The following is a 19004-nucleotide window of genomic DNA, read 5'->3' as shown; positions in this document are numbered from 1 at the left end:
CGTTGGGTCTTCGTTGCTGCGCACGGGCTTTCTCTAGTTGCAGCGAGTGGGGGCTACTCTCCGTTGTGGTGCGTGGTCTTTTCATTGCGGTGGCTTCTCTTGTTGAGGAGCTCGGGGTCTAGGCGCATGGGCTTCAGTAGCTGTGGCTCGCGGGCTCTAGGTGCGCGGGCTCAGTAGTTGTGGCGCATGGCTTAGTTGTTCCGCGGCACGTGGGATCTTCCCGGACCAGGGCTTGAACCCGCAACCCCTGCACTGGCAGGCAGATTCTCAACCACTGTGCCACCAGGGAAGCCCCAGGGCATCACCTTTTATAAAACCTCACACACTAAAAAGGTCCTGTAAGACTCTTACCTTATAAGGTTCCTGCTGGCCTTATATTTGCATAACTAAAGGGACTTCCTAGGGCCACCTCTAGGAGGGCTTCTAGTTTTAGATGCACCTTACCAAGCATCATGATATTATATTACATTACCTCATAAAATTATGGCCAACTGTCTTATCTTAAGAATATTAGATACTGGAGGATTGAAACCCATGGCCTTATTTTAATCAATAAGTTCAACCTGTCTCTGTCCCACTTTGGTAACTATTTTCCTGAATAGGAACAACACAGACTGGCTTGTGTTTCATCCTTGTTATTATTCTCAACTTAACCTCATGTGCCTATTGTGGAATGCAAGAGTGAGAAGGCTGAGAAATAGGGAGGTGAAATAATAAAAAGTCTGTTTCATAAATGTCTGTATAAAAGATTTCAAATCTCCTGTGAAGGGAGGTCTACCAGGCTTTTTCATAGTTCAGCTCAGAGATGGTTCTGTGGTTGTAGAGCTGACCTTATAGGGATTCTTCACCAACTTGGCACACCGAAAAATCATCACCATTAGGAACAAAAAAAGAAGAAGAACAAAGGCAATGGCAAAGCCTTTGTCTACATCAACACTGCTGGACAGGCTTGAATCATCCATGAGAACACACACCTCTTTACCCTTGTCCAGCTGTAGCTACTTCCTCAGGAATGTCTTCAGATTTGTCATATTCCTAGGCAAAAAAGGATAAAACAAGTTTACTGGTTTGTATATGTATATATGTATTTTCTTAATAATGCTATGTTGAAACCAGAGGGTTTTCAAAAAAAAAATTAGCAAGATTTATTTGAGGCACTTGTGAAACTGATAACATTAGTATAGGTGACCTTCAAGAAATACACACATGCAAGATCGGAAGAAATACTCCAAGGCAAAACATGAGCAATTATGTGTATCTCAGAAATCAACTGGGGCTTCCTTGCTCTGTTAAATCCAGGTAAAATTGTCTTGAACACCCCAATTCTGTGTGAAGTTCAAATCGTTCTCTAATATTTATTCAAATTCTGGGTACTTACTCTAGGTAATTTCTTGTAGAGTCTAAACTTATTAGGTATGAACATAAAATTGTTTTATTTTTTCTAATCACTATGTTTGTGCTGTCATTCCCATGTCTTAATTAAAAATCAGGTATGTTGCAGAAGTGATCAGGTTCAGTTATTAAAACTTAATCGGACTTCCCTGGTGGTCCAGTGGTTAAGAACCTGAGCTTCCAATGCACGTGGTGTGGGTTCAATCCCTGGTCAGGGAACTAAGATCCTACATGCCATGTGGTGCAGCAAAAAAACCCCAAAAAACAAAAAACAAAAGACAGCTTAATCCACCAAAACAATACTGAAAAGAACAAAGTCAGAGGACTCCCTCTTCTCAATTTCAAAACTCACCATAAAGCTACAGTTATTGAGATAGTGTTGTATTGGCATAAGGATAGACATATAGATCAATGGAATAGAATTGAGAGTACAGAAATAAACTCATATATGTATTGTCAACTGATTTTTGAGAAGGGTGCCAATACCATTCAATGAGGAAAGAAAACAAATGGTGCTTGGACAACTGAATAGCCATATGCAAAAGAATGAAGTTGGATCCTTTCTTCACACCATATATAAATATTAACTCAAAATAGATCAAAGACCCAAATGTAAGAACTAAAACTATAAAACTCAGAAGAAAAGAAAGGAGTAAATTTTCATAACTTTGGATTTGGCAAAGAATTTTTAGATATGACATCAAAATCACAGGCAACAAAAGAAAAAAAATAGATAAATTGGACTTCTTTAAAATTTAAAACTTTTGAGCTTCAAAAGACACTATCACGAAAGTGAAAAAACCCACACAATGGAAGAAAATTTTCACAAATCTTATATCTGATAAGAGATTTGTATCTAAAATATCTAAAGTATTCTTACAACTAAATAATAAGACAACCCAATTAAAAATTGGGCAAAGGATGTGAACAGATATTTCTGTAAGGAAGATATACAAATGGCCGATAAGTACATGAAAAAATGCTCAACATCATTAGTCATGGGGAATTACTAATCAAGAGGCATAAAGTTTCAGTGAAGCAAGATGGATAAACCCTAGAGATCTGCTGTATGACATTGTACATGTAGTTAATGATAATGTATCATACACTTAAAAATTTGTTAAGAAGGTATATCTCATGTTAAGTGTTCTTACCATAGTAAAACAAAATTTGAAAAAAGAAAGAAAGAAAAGAGGTTGGCTGAAGAAGCCTGTGGCAGTAGAGAAGAAGGCAGTGTTGAGATTGAATTGATCAAGGGGAATTTTTTTTTTCTTGAGGACCAGATATGGACCACAGAGAGGGACCAGCCTGGGGGTCACATAAAAGAGGATCTAGCCCAACAGAGCTTCCTGCTAAGATGATGGTTACCTTAATAGAAAATGGCTGGAGGTAAACTCGGATTCAGCATTGTAAAGACCAGTCAGAGGAGAAACATTGACCTGGAGGGATCTGCAGTTAGATAACCCTAGTGAGCTCATGAAAAGCACATCATGAGAGAAAGAGCCCTGAACATTATCCAAGCCTAGAGAGAAAAAATGCCGATAGATTTGTTGTGAAAACTGGTTTAATGGGACTTTTGGTGACACATAGAGAAAGCTAAAATATTGTTTTATAAAAGATTAATTGGGATGGTGAGGAACTAAATTGCTCTGTGAAAGAATATCAAGAATTGCGTTCATAATGGGCAGAGTTGTACCTTGGCAGAGAATTGTAAGGAAGTGTTCCTAAACTGAAGATGAGAGAAAAACTAGTCTGGTAGCTGGAAAATGGGGGAAGATTGGTAGATATTTGTACCGTCTTTAAGATATGTATCTCATTTACGTATGTATTACATTCTTTATGTGCCTTATCCTTTCTACAGTGCTCTTTCAGGGCAGGGTCATGTGTATTTTTGCGTTCCACATTTCAGTGGCTTATCACGCTCTACCTCTGTCAATATCCTTTTGGGCCTACTTTCCAAATATGTCTCAGATCAATTCCCTTTTCTTTATCCCTATGGCCACCCCTGTGCTCTAGGCCACCAAATGCCAGACACCTGCAAATACTCTCTGATCTCCTGAAAACACTCTTATTCTCCTCCAAACCACAAAGCAATCTTTAACAAATGTAAATCAATCAGTCTTCTGATTAAAATCCTTCAGCAGCTTCCCACTGTCTTCAAACTTCTTGATGGGGTTTCAAGGCTGTCCACGATTTGGTCTCATCTTGTTTCTTGCCACTCTCTTCTTTGTACTTTTTTACCCAGCAGTGCTGGGCTTCTCACAGTTCCATGAGTTTTGCATGATCCTCGTTTGCCTCCATGCCTTTTCTATTAACATTATCTTTGCATTACTCCCATCCTTCTATATTCAACTTTTAGGCCTTAGCTTAAATGTTAATTTCCTAGGGAGATATTCTAGTAACATTCACTATAGTTTATTATCGTTAGTTTCTGTCTAGTCTCATAAAACAGTAATCCTACATGAGACTAAAGACCCTATATAATTTGTTTTTTTATCTAAAAGTCTGGCATACATTAGATGTTCAATAAGTATCTGTTCAATGAATGACCGTAACACTACACTTTGCAAAAGTGAGCATGTAAAGATGCTCATTGAATGAATGAATGACTTTGAGAATGTGGCATTGAATTAAGAAAGGAGAAGACTGTTGCTGATGTAAAAGGATAGTGTTAGCTGAGTGGTAAAGAAGGAATCCAGACTTCAGTGGATTAAGCAGGAAAGGGCAGTGAGGAAATGAAGACACCACGATTTTAAATAGTTTATGAGGAGTTCAACTAGGAAAGAAAGAATAGCAGCTAAAAGCCTATTGCAGAATCAAACGAGGGATTCCTTTTCAAAGGCAGAATGGAAAGGTATCAGGTAGGATGTGTTTGGTTGCAAGACACAGAAAAGTCCACTTAAGTGAGATTAAATAATACATGAAATTTATTGACTTATAAGACTGAAGTCCAGAGTAAGGATAACTTTAGGTATGGTTGGATCCAGAGATTCAAGGCGTTATCAGGGTTCTGCCTTTTTATGTTTACCTTTCTTCTATGTTGATTTTATACCGAGGCTGGCTTTCCTGTTGTAACAAGAATGGCTCCAGAAAATCCAGACCTCACATATTCCCCTTTCATATTATCTCCTCTTCATCAATTCCAGAGGAAGAAAGAACACTTTTAAATCAGTCAGGATTTTTGTTTGCAAGCGGTAGAAACAGGGTTTCCTTTACTTAAGCAAAAAAGGGTATTTACTATAAAGAGATCAGGTGACTTCCAGAATCAAGCAGAAGGAGAACTGGTCCTATAAAACAAGCAGAAACCAAGAGAGGCCAGGCATTGAGAACCACAGCCAAGGTCAGCACAGGAAAAGTCTGGTTAGGGCACTGTCGGCACTGGATACTACCACCACTGGACACTGCTGTTGCTGAGCACTGCTGCTACCGTCATTGGATACTGCTGCCTCTGCCATGCCTGAATTATAAATTGTGTCATCTTTGTGTCATTCAATATTCCAGACCCTGGCTGGAGCATCCGACTGGTCAAGGCTGAGTCATGCCCCAGCACTTTAGCCACCACAGGGTGGAAGAGGGAATATTTGGTATCTCTAGGCACTGTAATGAAAATGATGTTCTGCCTCTCACAGACTCACATAAAGGAAGATTTCCCTCAAGTAAGAAGAGGTTTTGGATGTTGAGCAGACAAAAAATGACAAACATCTATTTTTCGGTCTTGGCCCCAATCCAACTATATGCTGTTTATAAGAGACTCACCTAAAATTTAAAGGCATAAAAACATTGAAAGTAAAATGTATACTAAGTAAATACTCACCAAAAGAAAACTGAGGTGCTGTATTAATGTCAGACAAAATAGACCTTAAGACCAGAAGCATTATTAGGGATACAGAGGAATAACATTACGATGAAGGGCAAAATTCAGTAGGAAGATGTAACAGTTCTAAATTGTATGCACCTAATAAAATAGTCTCAAGAGAAATAAGAAAACAATAGGACTATAGGGAGAAATTGATAAAAATTGTAGTGGATAATAAACACATTCTTCTCAATGATTGATAGGTCAACTAGACAGAAATCAGTGAAGATATAGAATATTTGATTAATACAATTAACAAGCTTGATTTATAGAACCAGGCATTCAACACTGAGCAAACTCATACTTTTCCATATATTGTTTAATCACATTTGAGTTGGCTTTGGGGGTTTTTTTGGTAATGTGAAACTAAAAACATCCTAATTCCATGTATTAAATCCCTTTCTGCTTAGAATAGCTAGAATGGTTTCTGTTCTCTGCAAGTTAGCCTTGATGAATATAGATACCAAGCTGAGTTTACCCCAGAAGTAGAAGTGTAGCATGTATATATATATATAAACCATATGAATACGTCAGTTGTTGCAGAAAAAGCATTTGATAAATTTCAATACTAATATAAAATGCCCATATTAATATTCTTAGCAAAATAGGGGTAGAAGGGAACACCTTTAACCCAATAAAGGTACCACCAACAACAAAAAATGTATAGCAAATATCCTACTTAATGGTCAAAAGTTGAAAGATTTTCCTTTTAAAATCAGGAACAAGACAAAGATGTTCACTAGCTTCACTTTATTCAACATCATTCTGGAGGTTCTAGCCAGTGCAGTAAAATAAGATAAAGAAAGAAAAAAAAGAAAAAAGAAATAAAGATTTAAAAGGAAAAAACAAAAATGTTCATTATTCACAGATGTCATTTCCTTCAGAATAGTCTACAGAAAATATGAGAAATAGGCAATTTAGCAAGGTGTCTGGATGAGATACACAAGTCAATTGCATTTCTAAATGCCAGTAACAAACAATAAGCAAATGTAATTTAAAAAAGACACCGTTGGGAATTCCCTGGCGGTCCAGTGGTTAGGACTCAGCGCTTTCACTGCCGTGGCCCAGGTTCAATCCCTGGTCGGGGAACTAAGATCTTGCAAGCCATGTGACGTGGTCAAAGAAAAAACACAACAACACATTATTTACAATAGCATAAGAATATATAAGGTATTTAAAAATAAATCTAAGAAAAGTTGAGCAGGACCTGTTTGGAAGAAATTATCAAACTTTACTGAAAGTCATTAAAAACACCTAAGTAAATAGAGAGATATGCCATATTTATGGATTCAACATGGTAGAACTGTTAATTCCAACTCTCCCCAAATTAACCTTTAGAGGCAGTGTAACTCCACCAAAATCCCATCAGGGTTTTTTGAGAAAACTGACAAACTGATTTTCTTAATTGTGTATGGGAGCTCACAGGCCCAAGAATTAAAAAGACATTCTAAAGAAGAAGAATAGGGTGGGGAGATTTCCCATATCAGTTATTAAGGTTTATTACAGAGCTATGGTATTTTTTTTAAAATAAATTTATTTATTTATTTATTTTTGGCTGTGTTGGGTCTTGTGTGAGGGCTTTCGTTGCGCGAGCGGGGGCCACTCTTCATCGCGGTGCGCGGGCCTATCACTGTCGCAGCCTGTCCCGTTGCGGAGCACAGGCTCCAGACGCGCAGGCTCAGTAGTTGTGGCTCACGGGCTTAAGTTGCTCCGCGGCATGTGGGATCTTCCCAGACCAAGGCTCGAACCCGTGTACCCTGCATTGGCAGGCGGATTCTTAACCACTGCACCACCAGGGAAGCCTGCTATAGCATTTTTGACATGGGGTATATGTGCATGTGTAGATAATAGACCATTTGAGCAGACTAGAAAGCCCAGAAACAAATTGCACATTCAGGGAAACTTGAGTTATAACAGAATGGGCATTTTTGACTGCAGAAAAAGAATGGACTATTTAATAAGTGATACTGGAAAATAGGATATCGATTTTAAAAAACACATCTATGGTCAAGAGCAAACTTTAAAATGTTTAGAAGAAAATACAGAATGTTTTTATGACCTCAGGATAGGAAAAGATCTCTTAAACCAGACACAAATGGCACAACATATATTTTAAAAGATGGATAAGTTTAACTTCAGAGTTAAGAACTCCTGATCACCACAGACACGATAAAGTAAGTTAAAATACAAATCACAAACTCGGAGAAACATATTTCTAAAAAAGGATTAGTATCCAAAGTTAGAAAAATAACTCCTCCAACTGAATAAGTAAAGGACAAATAATAGGAAAATTAGCAAAAGACATGAACTGGCGTTAAAAAAAAGAAACATTAAAGGTACAAAAATATATGAAAAGGTGTTCAAGTTCACTAGTAATCATTGAAATACAGATATTATTTTTTTATCCACTAGATTGGTAGACATTAAGAAGTCTGATAATACAAAGTGTTGGCAAGGATGTAACTCATGCAAAGTTCTTATACACTGCCCATCAGTGGTATCGAAGTACAAATTGATAAAAATCCCCTGTAGAAAACCATTTAGCATTACCTCGTAAAGTTGAATATACATATTCTCCACAACCCAACAATTCCACTCCCGTGTATATACCGGGAGAAATATAAAAGAATGCTACTGTGGCATTGTACATACAAGCAAAAACCAAACAACTCAAATGACCACAGCCTGGAGAATTATCACAAAAATTATGGTATAGTCACAATCGAATATTATAAAGCAGTGAAAAGAATGAGTGAACGAACTAGAGTTGCATCCAATAATATGGGTGACTCTTAGAAACATATTAGTGAGTGAAAGAAGCAAATTACAGAACATTGCATACATTATTATATTATTTTTTTAAATCTCAAAATAAAACACTATTTACAATAACAATACACTATTTAGGGATGCATACCTATGTGATAAATCTATTTTTGAAAAAGCAAAGGAGGGATTTCCCTGGCAGTCCAGTGGTTGAGACTTGACGCTTTCACTGCTGTGGCCCGGGTGCACAGCCAAAAAAAAAGAAAAAGCAAAGGAGTGATATAGAAAATTCATGATAATGATCACTTCTGGGAGGGAGGCAGGAAGATGATTTAAAGGAAAGAACACACAGGTAGATGCACTGAAATGGTAATGCTATATGTTTTAAACTGGGCCATGGGTTCATAACAGTTCATTTATGACTATGTTTCATAACTAATATGTTACATATCTTCTTTTGAATGTATCAAGGGACTTCCCTGGTGGTCCAGTGGGTAAAACTTCCCGCTCCCAACGGAGGGGTCATGGGTTTGATTCCTGGTCGGGGAACTAGATCCTGCATGCTGCAACTAAGAAGCCCACATGCCACAACTAAGGATCCTGCACGCCCCAACGAAGATCCAGTGTGCAGCAACTAAGACCCGGCGCAGCCAAAATAAATAAATAAATATTAAAAAAAAGTATTAGGCTTGATGAAGGCAGGGAAAAGAACAATTTTCCTGCACTGCAAGTATATTATCAGAAATCAAAAATTCTTTGCCATACAGAACTCATTGGCTCCAGAGATCACTATGTGTTCGTGGGGGTGTCCTCTGAAGAGCCGAAGAGGGAACAGCTTAGAGAGAGCTCATTGGAAATTCTTGCTTGCCCGTGCAATTCTTGGTTTTGGAGGGGCAAAGGGCTTTCCTTCCAGATAAGTCAATCCCCAATGAGAACAATTCAATAGCAGTCATGAAATATAAGATGGTAGTGGAGAACATGAATTCTGTAGTCAGTCCCTCTGGATTTGGATCCTGGCTCTAATAAAGCTTGGTGATCCTGAGCAAGTTACTTAACTTTTTAGAGCCTTGGTTTCCTCATCTGTAAAATGGGGATAATAATACAATAATCGTATGACGCAGATGTTGAAATTAAATAAATAAGTGTATGTAGAACACAGCACAGTGCCTGGCACTTAACAACTGCTATATAAGTGTTCGCTATAATTATCCTCTCTGAGTTTACTATGTTCCTCATTTCTTGCACCTTTTCTCTTGCTATGGAGTGTCTGGAAGTCAATGCTGTTTTACTTTTTCATTCAAGTGGAGTTCTAGAGCAAACTCTTCCCATATCACAGTTGTGCTGTATTGATAGTGTGTAACAGCAGCAGAGAGGGGAGGCTAAGAAGTTCCACAGTTCAAAGTGCTGACAACTACTCTGGGTTACATATGGTTCATTTGGTGCTAGAAATGTAATAGATATTCAATGTATGATATGACTTGAAGAAAGGATTCCAGTTTAAGCTTAGCCTGTGTGTGTCCCAGAATTTAAGTGTCAAAACAAGTCTTGGGACTTCCCTGGTGGTGCAATGGATAAGAATCCGCCTGCCAATGCGGGGGATGCGGCTTTGAGCCCTGTTCTGGGAAGATCCCACATGCCGCGGAGCAACTAAGCCTGTGCACCACAACTACTGAGCCTGCACTCTACAGCCCGCAAGCCACAACTACTGAGCCCACGTGCCACAGCTACTGAAGCCCGTGCACCTAGAGCCCGTGCTCCATAACAAGAGAAGCCACCACAAGGAGAAGCCCGCACATGGCAATGAAGAGTAGCCCCCGCTCACCACAAACTAGAGAAAGCCCGGCGCAGCAACGAAGACCCAACATAGCCAAAAATAAATAAAATTAAATCTTTAAAACAAACAAAAAAACAAGTCTTTATGATGGTTGGGAATTGGTCTTCCAGACATCTGGTTTATTTCTAACTAGAAATTTCCCTGGTGAAAAATTCATCCTAAGGGAAGAAATAGTCTAGGTTGTGGGTTTAGCTAGAGTCAGAGCAGAGGTAATATTCTGACAATACAGTCTCTATGAGGCAAAGTGTTTTTTGACCCACCTCCCCTGAGTTCACTCAAACCTCAGTCCTAGGGTATGGGAGAGTCAAGAAATTCTCCTTTATCATTGCTCTTGTCACTTTATTTTACCTACAGACTTGTGTGGTTTGGGAACTAGAGATTGCAAACAGATCTGTCTCTATTACTATATGAACTCTATCAACTTTCAATTTGCTTTCAGTGCACCATTTACCATTTAATAAGTAAAGCACAAAAACTAGGTTCTGTGGGCATAAAAAGATACGGAGCATAACAAGGCCTGATTTCTGTCTTTAGGAAACCTACAGTCTGGTATGGGAGATGACATATCCATACAACTATGACACCGGTATTAGAATGATAAATGCCAGAACAGAAGGTAGTGGGCCTCTATGAAATTGTCTGCCCCACACTTCCCCTCCTGTCCACCCATATGGCTATTGTGAGAGCTGCCGTGTTCTGACATGGCTCCACCATGCTGGCTGCCACAGTTCAGCAGTCTGGGGTAGACATCCAAGCTGGGCCAAAGCTCTTCTCTTGAATTTTTGTAACTGGAATGGGAAATGCATCCTAGCACTTACTGGGTATTCAATATGTACTTGCTGATAACTGAGTTGTAGTGAGAAAAGCAATTTCATTGCAGTTTTAATACCATGCCTGTGTCTTTATCCATTTGTATATACCTCAGATGTCACTTTCTAGATATATTTCTTTACTATCTCATTACATTTGCAGGCATGTACCTTCTCTTTATCCATTACAGTCCCTCAAAAAGGTCATATTATTTTACCCTGGTACTTACATATCTCACTAGACCCTTTACAGTCTGGATAGTTCATAATTTTCCAACTTCTCTCCGTTATTGCGTTTCAAGAGACTTGTGTTTCTATCATTTATTCTCCTTACTACAGATTTCTAGCTATGATTTTATATACTATGTAAACCATCTCCATTTTATAAAGTTAAAGAGAAAAATAAACAAAAATATATACCTCCTGAATGAAAATAAATAATTCCAAAGCAATCGCTGATAAAAGTGTGAAAGGAACCCAAAGGGAAGAATCAGGAAGGTTTCACTGAAGAGGCAAATACCTGAATTGAATTGAGGCCTGAGAATGAGTAGGAGTTTACCGAGCTGATAAAAGTGGGAAAGGGGAGAAGCAGGAGAGAAGATATTTCAAGTACAAACATGAAAGTTTAAGGGAGGACAGCATAGTATGTTTGAGAAACAGTCAGTGTTCAGTAAGTATTTGAGATGTATTCTCCCACCGAATGGGCAGAAGCAGTATCCTAGGGGCCTTATATGTCACTTTAAAGACTCTGGACTCAACTTTGCAATCAGTGGGGAGCCATTAAAAGCTTTTAAGCATGGAAATTATACCATTAGATGGTGGTTTTAGAAATATTAGACTGGCAGGAATGTGGAGGGTGCATGAGACAACAATTAACCTGAAATTCTTCCATTAATATGAGCTTCTAGAGGGCAAAAATCTAAAAGTTTTTGGGTTTTTTTTTTTGTGACTTCTCGCAACATAGATTAACACAGTGCCCACACCTAGTAGGAAATGTTTGTTGATGTAGAGACTCCAGTGTCAGAAGGAACACTCTGCTTCTGTTGGGTGATGAGAATGGACAGGATGACCCTTGTCTGATTAACAAACTCAGCTGGGGTAGGATTAGTCACAGAAGTCTTTCGACAAGTGATGGTCAAGCTCAATCTGGAGTAAGGAAAGTACACTCCAGATGAAGGAACAGTGATAGAGACAAGGAAGCATGGGAACTTGTGGGGAAATACTGCTTAATTCAGTATGTTGGAGCTGACAATACATGAAAATGAAAGGTATAAAATCATAGAATCTCAGAGTTGGAAGGAACCTTTAAAAGTAATCTTGTCGCATCAGCCTTCTAATCATTCCTGCAAAGCCCCTGGGGGTAGGGTGAATTTAAAGGTACTGGTGTGGCTTATGCTCAGGAGGCAAAAACATGGGACTGAAGTTTAGGCGTAAAGAAGAGCGAGATCTTTAGAGCTGATAGTCACCCAAGGACAGGATAGTTGAATCACAGGAGTAGATGAGATGGTCAAAGTAGAATTAGAAACAAGGGAATGTCTGCATTTATGGTGGAGGAAGGAGGTCAAGGAACCACAGATGGAATAGTTACAAGTAGGAAAACTAGAAGACATGAGAGAATTTCAGGTAGGGGGCGGTTTGCAAACAGCCTTGTATGCTACAGAGGGACGGATAACCTTCAATGTCTGGAAATTTGAAAACATCAAGTTATCTTTGATTCTTCTTCTCCTCCAATTAAATCTGAATTCCTGAACTTTGAATCAAAGTTCTCTAGTTTACTTATTCAAACTTCTCACTCATAGCTGCCAAATTTCAACAAACTAATTTTGCCCCTGTTAGGCTATCTTTCCTCTCTCTCCCTTAAAAAGTAAAACACGGGCTTCCCTGGTGGCGCAGTGGTTGAGAATCTGCCTCCTAATTCAGGGGACACGGGTTCGAGCCCTGGTCTGGGAAAATCCCACATGCCGCGGAGCAACTAGGCCCGTGAGCCACAACTACTGAGCCTGCACGTCTGGAGCCTGTGCTCCGCAACAAGAGAGGCCGCGATAGTGAGAGGCCCGCGCACCGCGATGAAGAGTGGCCCCCGCTTGCTGCAACTAGAGGAAGCCCTCGCACAGAAACGAAGACCCAACACAGCCAAAAATAAATATAAAAATAAATAAATAAATAAAAGAGCCTTCCCTAAATTAAAAAAAAAAAAAAGAAAGAAAAGCAGCTTCATTATTAAAAAAAAAAAAGTAAAACCCATTCTTATTGAAAAGAGAAAAGAAAAAGGATGATGTTCTTTTGGTTTCAAGTATGACGTATGTTCTTGGCTCTTATTTTCAAATGTAAGGATCTGATCCAGGTTTTATAGGGTCTGAAGTTTATACAAGTTGGAGGTCTCTCTTTAAGAAAAAGAAAACAAGATTTTTAATACAAAATTAGGTTTAAAGTTTTTAGAATGGGAAAAGATCACAATAAATTATTGGAGACTTGGATATTCAGTTTCCATTCTTCTGAAAACCCTTAGATAAAATAGCTTTTCTTGACAGATACAAATGACAGATAAAGTGGTAAATTCAAGATCTGTTTTCCAAAGATAAGAACTGCCTTAGAATTTTTGAAAGTAGCACTTAAGTTCCTGTTTTGTTTGGGTTGAATAGCAGCACTGCTCGGGACTAGCATAGGGAAAAAGAGGTAGGGCCTGAATCTATTGGTTTATGTAAAATTTGGTCTTGCTAAAGTAAGAAACAGAATAACCGTACTTACTTACAGATCTATAGCAATGTCAGTCCCTCTTTCACTTAACACTTTCCAGAAAGATCAATCACCTTCTCCTTTCCTTGTGTTCTCTTCCCAAGTCATTTAATTTTTCCCATCTGTAGTGCCCTATATTTCTTAAAAAAAACCCAAAAAACAAAAAACCCAAAACTTAAAAAGACCCAGATTCTTTCGTGGCCATAAGTTTAGTCTGAAGGGAGAGGTGATGGTGAAGAAATAAAATAATGAAGCTTTCTTAACGATAATCCCTAAAATCAAAGACTTCCTCTAGCTAATAGGACTAACAGAAGTTCCCCCTAATTTGCCTCAAACACGACTGTGCCCAAGACATCCCTTCTCAAATGAAAATTTCGCTTTTCAAAAAATCTCTAAGGAAGAAAAGCTCTTTACTTCCCTCAGTCATTTCCCTAGTATTCCCCAAGCTTGTAGAAAGATGTTATTCAATTCAGAAGAATTGTTGGAATTATTCCCATAAAAACTTTACCAGGAAGGCAATACAGGTAGTTATTTACCTTTTGAGAGAGTGATATCCAAAGCTGGCTGTTGATAGGGCAGTCTCCTCCTACTCAAGCACTGTCTCTTGGCAGCCTCTCCTCTTTTCATCAACCCCTTCTTACAAAAGGAGAGTGGTTGGTGGCTCTCTCCCTTCCCCACTCCCACACTGAACTCAGAAGCATCATGAATAGTTCAACTAAAACAGGATCAAGTTTCAGACACTCCCATATTGAGTGAGAAAATGATCCCACTAGATTAAATTGGAGCCTAGAGCAGTAGAAGTATATTTCCACAACTCTGCTAGGGCTGGGGCAGCCAAGGTTAATGGCTCAAGTAATACCTTTTAAGTAGGATCACATGGGTGGTAGAAGTTGGGTCACTAGCCAGCTTCTTTGGTCTCTGCGATGATTCTCTGCACTAGTAGCATAACCTGAGAAATTGTTAGAAATGTGAATTCTTGAACCCCCATTCCAGCTTTAATGAATCAGGAACTTCGGAGGTGTCAGCACCTGTGTTTTAACCAGCCCTTCTAGGTGACTGCAATGTATGCTCAAGTTTGAGAATTACTTGCCAACAAGAACAGTGAAGCTCTAAAATCTCCCCTTTTCCTCAAAAAGAATTTACTTAGGACATTTGGATCAGAAAAGTCAAAACTATTTCACTTAGCATTAGTTATTATACATGTACATATACTTCAAATGCAAAATTTACTACTATTTCCTCTAAGGTTTTATTTGGTTCATTTAAAAAAACTTCCATAGGATGTGTGTGCATGTGTGTGTGCGTTTGTGTGTGTGTGTGTGTGTGTGTGTGTGTGTGTGTGTATGCTTATAAGTATACAGAATATTTCTGGAGGGATGCACTCCAGGGCTTCAAGGTGAGAATTGGGTGGCTTATATTGTACCATGGGCATATCATGTAGTCAAAATTAATTTGTTTCAATTAGACAAAATTTTAAACTATCATCACACCTTAAAAAAGTAACTCTCCTGAAAGATGTGCTATATTTATTAAATATTTACTGAATGCCTACTGTGTGTCAATCACTGTGCTGGATCCTCAGGACAGAATGGAGAATGAGGTATAGTCCCAGCCCCCAAACTTTTATTTTCCCAGGTAACACTAATTATAGCGATTAAAAAATATTTTCAGTTTCCAAATTTCTCTTGCCCTTGACCATACCATTTCAAATTGTGTGAAGGAACTGAGGGAAGGCAAGAGTATTATCCCTTTCTTTCCAGGAAAAACTAAAGCCTGAAACAAAACCACTCACTATAATAGGTACCATCTATTTAGTGATGGACCTTAAAACAAAATTGTTATATCTTTCTGTTTTGCATAATTATAAATGTAATGTAAAGTCATAGTACATTCAAACATTACAGAGATACACACCAAAAGACAGAAATCTCCTATTAATCCCACTCTCTAGAGATATACTGTTAACAGTTTGGTGGATTTCTCCAGCTTCAATTTCTATATTTACCATAATTTATTATTATTTACAAAATAATACTTACTTTATGCTTTTTCATTTAACAGTATATCTTGGACATCTTTCCATTTTAATACATATAAATCCATTTCATTCTTTTTAATGGCTGCTGAGCACGCAGGTATTCCATTACATAGATATCCCATGGTCCATTTTCTCTATAAATAGGCATTTGGGCTGTCTCAAATTTCTTCTTTTTTTAATTAATTAATTAATTTGTTTCTGGCTGCATTGGGTCTGCGTTGCTGCACACAGACTTTCTCTAGTTGTGGTGAGCGGGGGCTACTCTTCGTTGCAGTGCGTGGGCTTCTCATTGCGGTGGCTTCTCTTGTTGCGGAGCACGGGCTCTAGGCGCGCGGGCTTCAGTACTTGTGGAACGCAGGCTTCAGTACTTGTGGCTCACAGGCTCTAGAGCGCAGGCTCAGTAATTGTGGTGCGCAGGCTTAGTTGCTCCGTGGCATCTTGCTTTGTGGGATCTTCCCGGACCAGCATTGGCAGGCGGATTCTTAACTGCTGCGCCGCCAGGGAAGTCCCTCGAATTTATTATTATTATACCAACATTGCAATGGATATCCTGTACACATATCTCTGGGTACTTGTGGAAATATTTTGTGGGCTACATTCCTCAAAATATTAGAAATATAAATGCTGGGTTACAGGATATGAACATCCAGAATTTTAATAGGTATTGCCAAATTACACACCAAAACGGTTATAGCAATTTATGCTTCATTCTTGTTTTTTTAAGTGTCACCAATATAGATTACTTTCAATCTCTGAATACTTGTCCATCTAATAGGCAAAAAATAATATCTTATTTTCTTAAAAACTTACATTTCCCTAAATACTATGGTATTTGAAGTTCTATTGTTTGAACATCTTTTGTAGATTTCCTGTAACCTATCCTTTCCCTTCTTTTAACTGGGCTATTCATCTTTCACTTACTGATTTGAAGAATATATGTATTCTTATATATTCTTTTATATATATATATATATATATATATATATATATACATATACATATATATTAAAATATATTTTTACTTATAACTTTTTTTGATTTGTGCTTTTCCTCATTCCTATCCTCTACCACTCCCAATCCCTCATTTTTGAATCTGCTCTTTATCAACATCAGCTTCCAGAATTCAACCTCTTTTCTCAGCCCAATAACCTCTTTCTGGCTTCTCTTGTTTCCCTGAGCAGTCTCACCCCCTTCCACACACTTGTAAACTGTACTTCTTCTGCAGCTCTAGAATCTTCCATTCCCAAGATACTGATCTAATTTGTCAGTCATTTCTCCAATTCTGGGTAAATTGCTCTGTTTCCTTTCTTTCCTCAGGCTTCTGAGTATTGGCAGAGAAAGTAATAACAATGCTCCATAGTTTCACGAAACTTTATGCCTTCTCACTTTGGGCCCTCAGAGCATTTGACAATCTTTGTATTCATACTTTTTTATCCATACACTTTCTAACCAATTGCCTACAGCTGTACGGCTGCAACCAACACCATTTCTACCTCTTATTCTCAGTGGAAGTTTCAGCTATTATTTCTCTTTGAGAATTGAAGCCATTGCACATGAGTTGTCAATTTCTCTTTCTTCTAGTTCAAAATGTTTATACATTTTCAGTAAAAGGATGCCTTGATTTTTATGAGAGTAACACTTCCGCATGCAGCCCAACCTATCTCCTGGTCCCTACTAAGATCAGTCTTAGTTGTATTCTTGAGCACGTATATTTTATTGCATTTTTAAATTGTACTTTTCATTTGCCCCTTTCCACAAGCTCAGTCTATAGACATATTTTTATATGTCTACCCCTACCCTATGCCTCACCCCAAACTAACGTTTGATTATATTCTCTTAATTGCCATATTTCTTGAGAAAATGGAGTATGCTAACAACCTGCCTGTATTTACTCACTTTCTATTCACGTCTCACTCATCTGAACTATGGGTTTCACTCCTTCTACTTCCCTTAGGTTTGTTCATCTTCATCTCTGAACATATGATGCTGTTGCTCAAACTCTTTTATCTTGAAATTCCTTTGGCTTCCATTGCCCTGTTCTTTCCAGGTTGCCTCTTCCTTCTTCCATAACCTGAAACAGGCATTTTTTTTGTTTTTTAATTGAAGTACAGTTGATTTACAATGTTGTATTAGTTTCTGATGTACAGCAAAGTGATTCTGCTATACATACATATATATATATATTCTTTCTCATATTCTTTTCCATTATGGTTTATTACAGGATATTGAATAGAGTTCCCTGTGCTATACAGTGGGACCTTGTTGTTTATCTATGTTATATATAATAGTTTGTATCTGCTACTCTCAAACTCCTAATTTCTCTCTCCTCCCTTTCCCGTTTGGTAACCATAAGTTTGTTTTCTATGTCTGTGAGTCTGTTGCTGTTTTGTAAATAAGTTCATTTGTATCATATCTTAGATTCCACATATATGTGTTATCATATGATATTTGTCTTTCTCTTTCTGAATTACCTCAGTATGATAACAGCTAGGTTCATTCGTGCTGCTGCAAATGGTATTATTTCATTCTTTTTTTTATGACTGAGTAGTATTCCATTGTATGTATATACCACATGTTCTTTGTTCATTCATCTGTTGATGGACATTTAGGTTGCTTCCATGTCTTGGCTACTGTAAATAGTGCCGCTATGAACATTGGGATGCATGTATCTTCTCGAATTATAGCTTTGTCTGGTTATATACCAAGGAGTGGGATTACTGGATAATATGGCAACTCTTAGCTTTTTAAGTAACCCCAATACTGTTTTCCATAGTGGCTGTACCAATTTACATTCCCACCAACAATGTAGGAGGGTTTCCTTTTCTCCACACCCTCTCCAGCATTTATTATTTGTAGACTTTTTAATGATGGCCATTCTGACTGGTGTGAGGTGATACCTCATTGTAGATTTGATTTGCATTTCTCTAATAATTAGCGAAGTTGAGGATATTTTCATGTGTCTATTGGCCATCTGCATGTCTTCTTTGGAGAAATGTGAATTTAGGTCTTCTGCCCATTTTTGACTGGGTTCTTTTTTGTTATTGAGTTGTATGAGTTGTTTGTATATTTTGGAAATTAAGCCCTTGTTGGTCGCATTGTTTGCAAATATTTTCTACCATTCCATAGGTTGTTGTTTCATTTTGTTTATGGTTTCCTTTTCTGTGCAAAAGCTTATAAGTTTGATTAGGTCCCATTTGTTTATTTTTGCTTGTATTTCTATTGCCTTGGGAGACTGACATAAGAAAATGTTGCTACAATTTACATCAGAGAATGTTTTGCTTATGTTCTCTTCTCGGAGTTTTATGGTGTCATGTCTTATTAAATATATTTAAGTCTTTAAGCCATTTTAAGTTTATTTTTGTGTAGGGTGTGAAGGAGTGTTCTAATGTCATTGATTTACTTGTGACTGTAACAGGCATTTCTTGAGGTGTTCTTTGTGTCCTTTTTCTTACCTGTTTTAGTTTTTGTGCTATCATCCCTGCAACCACAAGTCTCTTGTTGCTGATGCACAAATTTAGGTCTAGGTCTTGTCCTCTCTTTTGCGCAGATGTCCTGTAATTCCGTATGCTTAAT

At 38.0% G+C, this 19004-nt stretch overlaps 1 protein-coding gene across 1 annotated transcript; it reads right to left on the bottom strand.

Moving 5' to 3' along the window:
- Nucleotides 1–794: 794 nt before the first annotated feature.
- Nucleotides 795–962, bottom strand: CTXND2 (cortexin domain containing 2). Its single transcript, XM_059901590.1, has one exon. It carries the CDS (start codon nucleotides 960–962, stop codon nucleotides 795–797), a length of 168 nt encoding a protein of 55 aa, XP_059757573.1.
- Between the last annotated feature and the right edge of the window lie 18042 nt (nucleotides 963–19004).

The sequence above is a fragment of the Balaenoptera ricei genome, chromosome 1, assembly GCF_028023285.1.
Source record: "Balaenoptera ricei isolate mBalRic1 chromosome 1, mBalRic1.hap2, whole genome shotgun sequence".
Lineage (NCBI taxonomy): Eukaryota > Metazoa > Chordata > Mammalia > Artiodactyla > Balaenopteridae > Balaenoptera > Balaenoptera ricei.
Note: the sequence above shows the minus strand (reverse complement) of the source record. Positions and strands in the feature narration are given on the sequence as shown.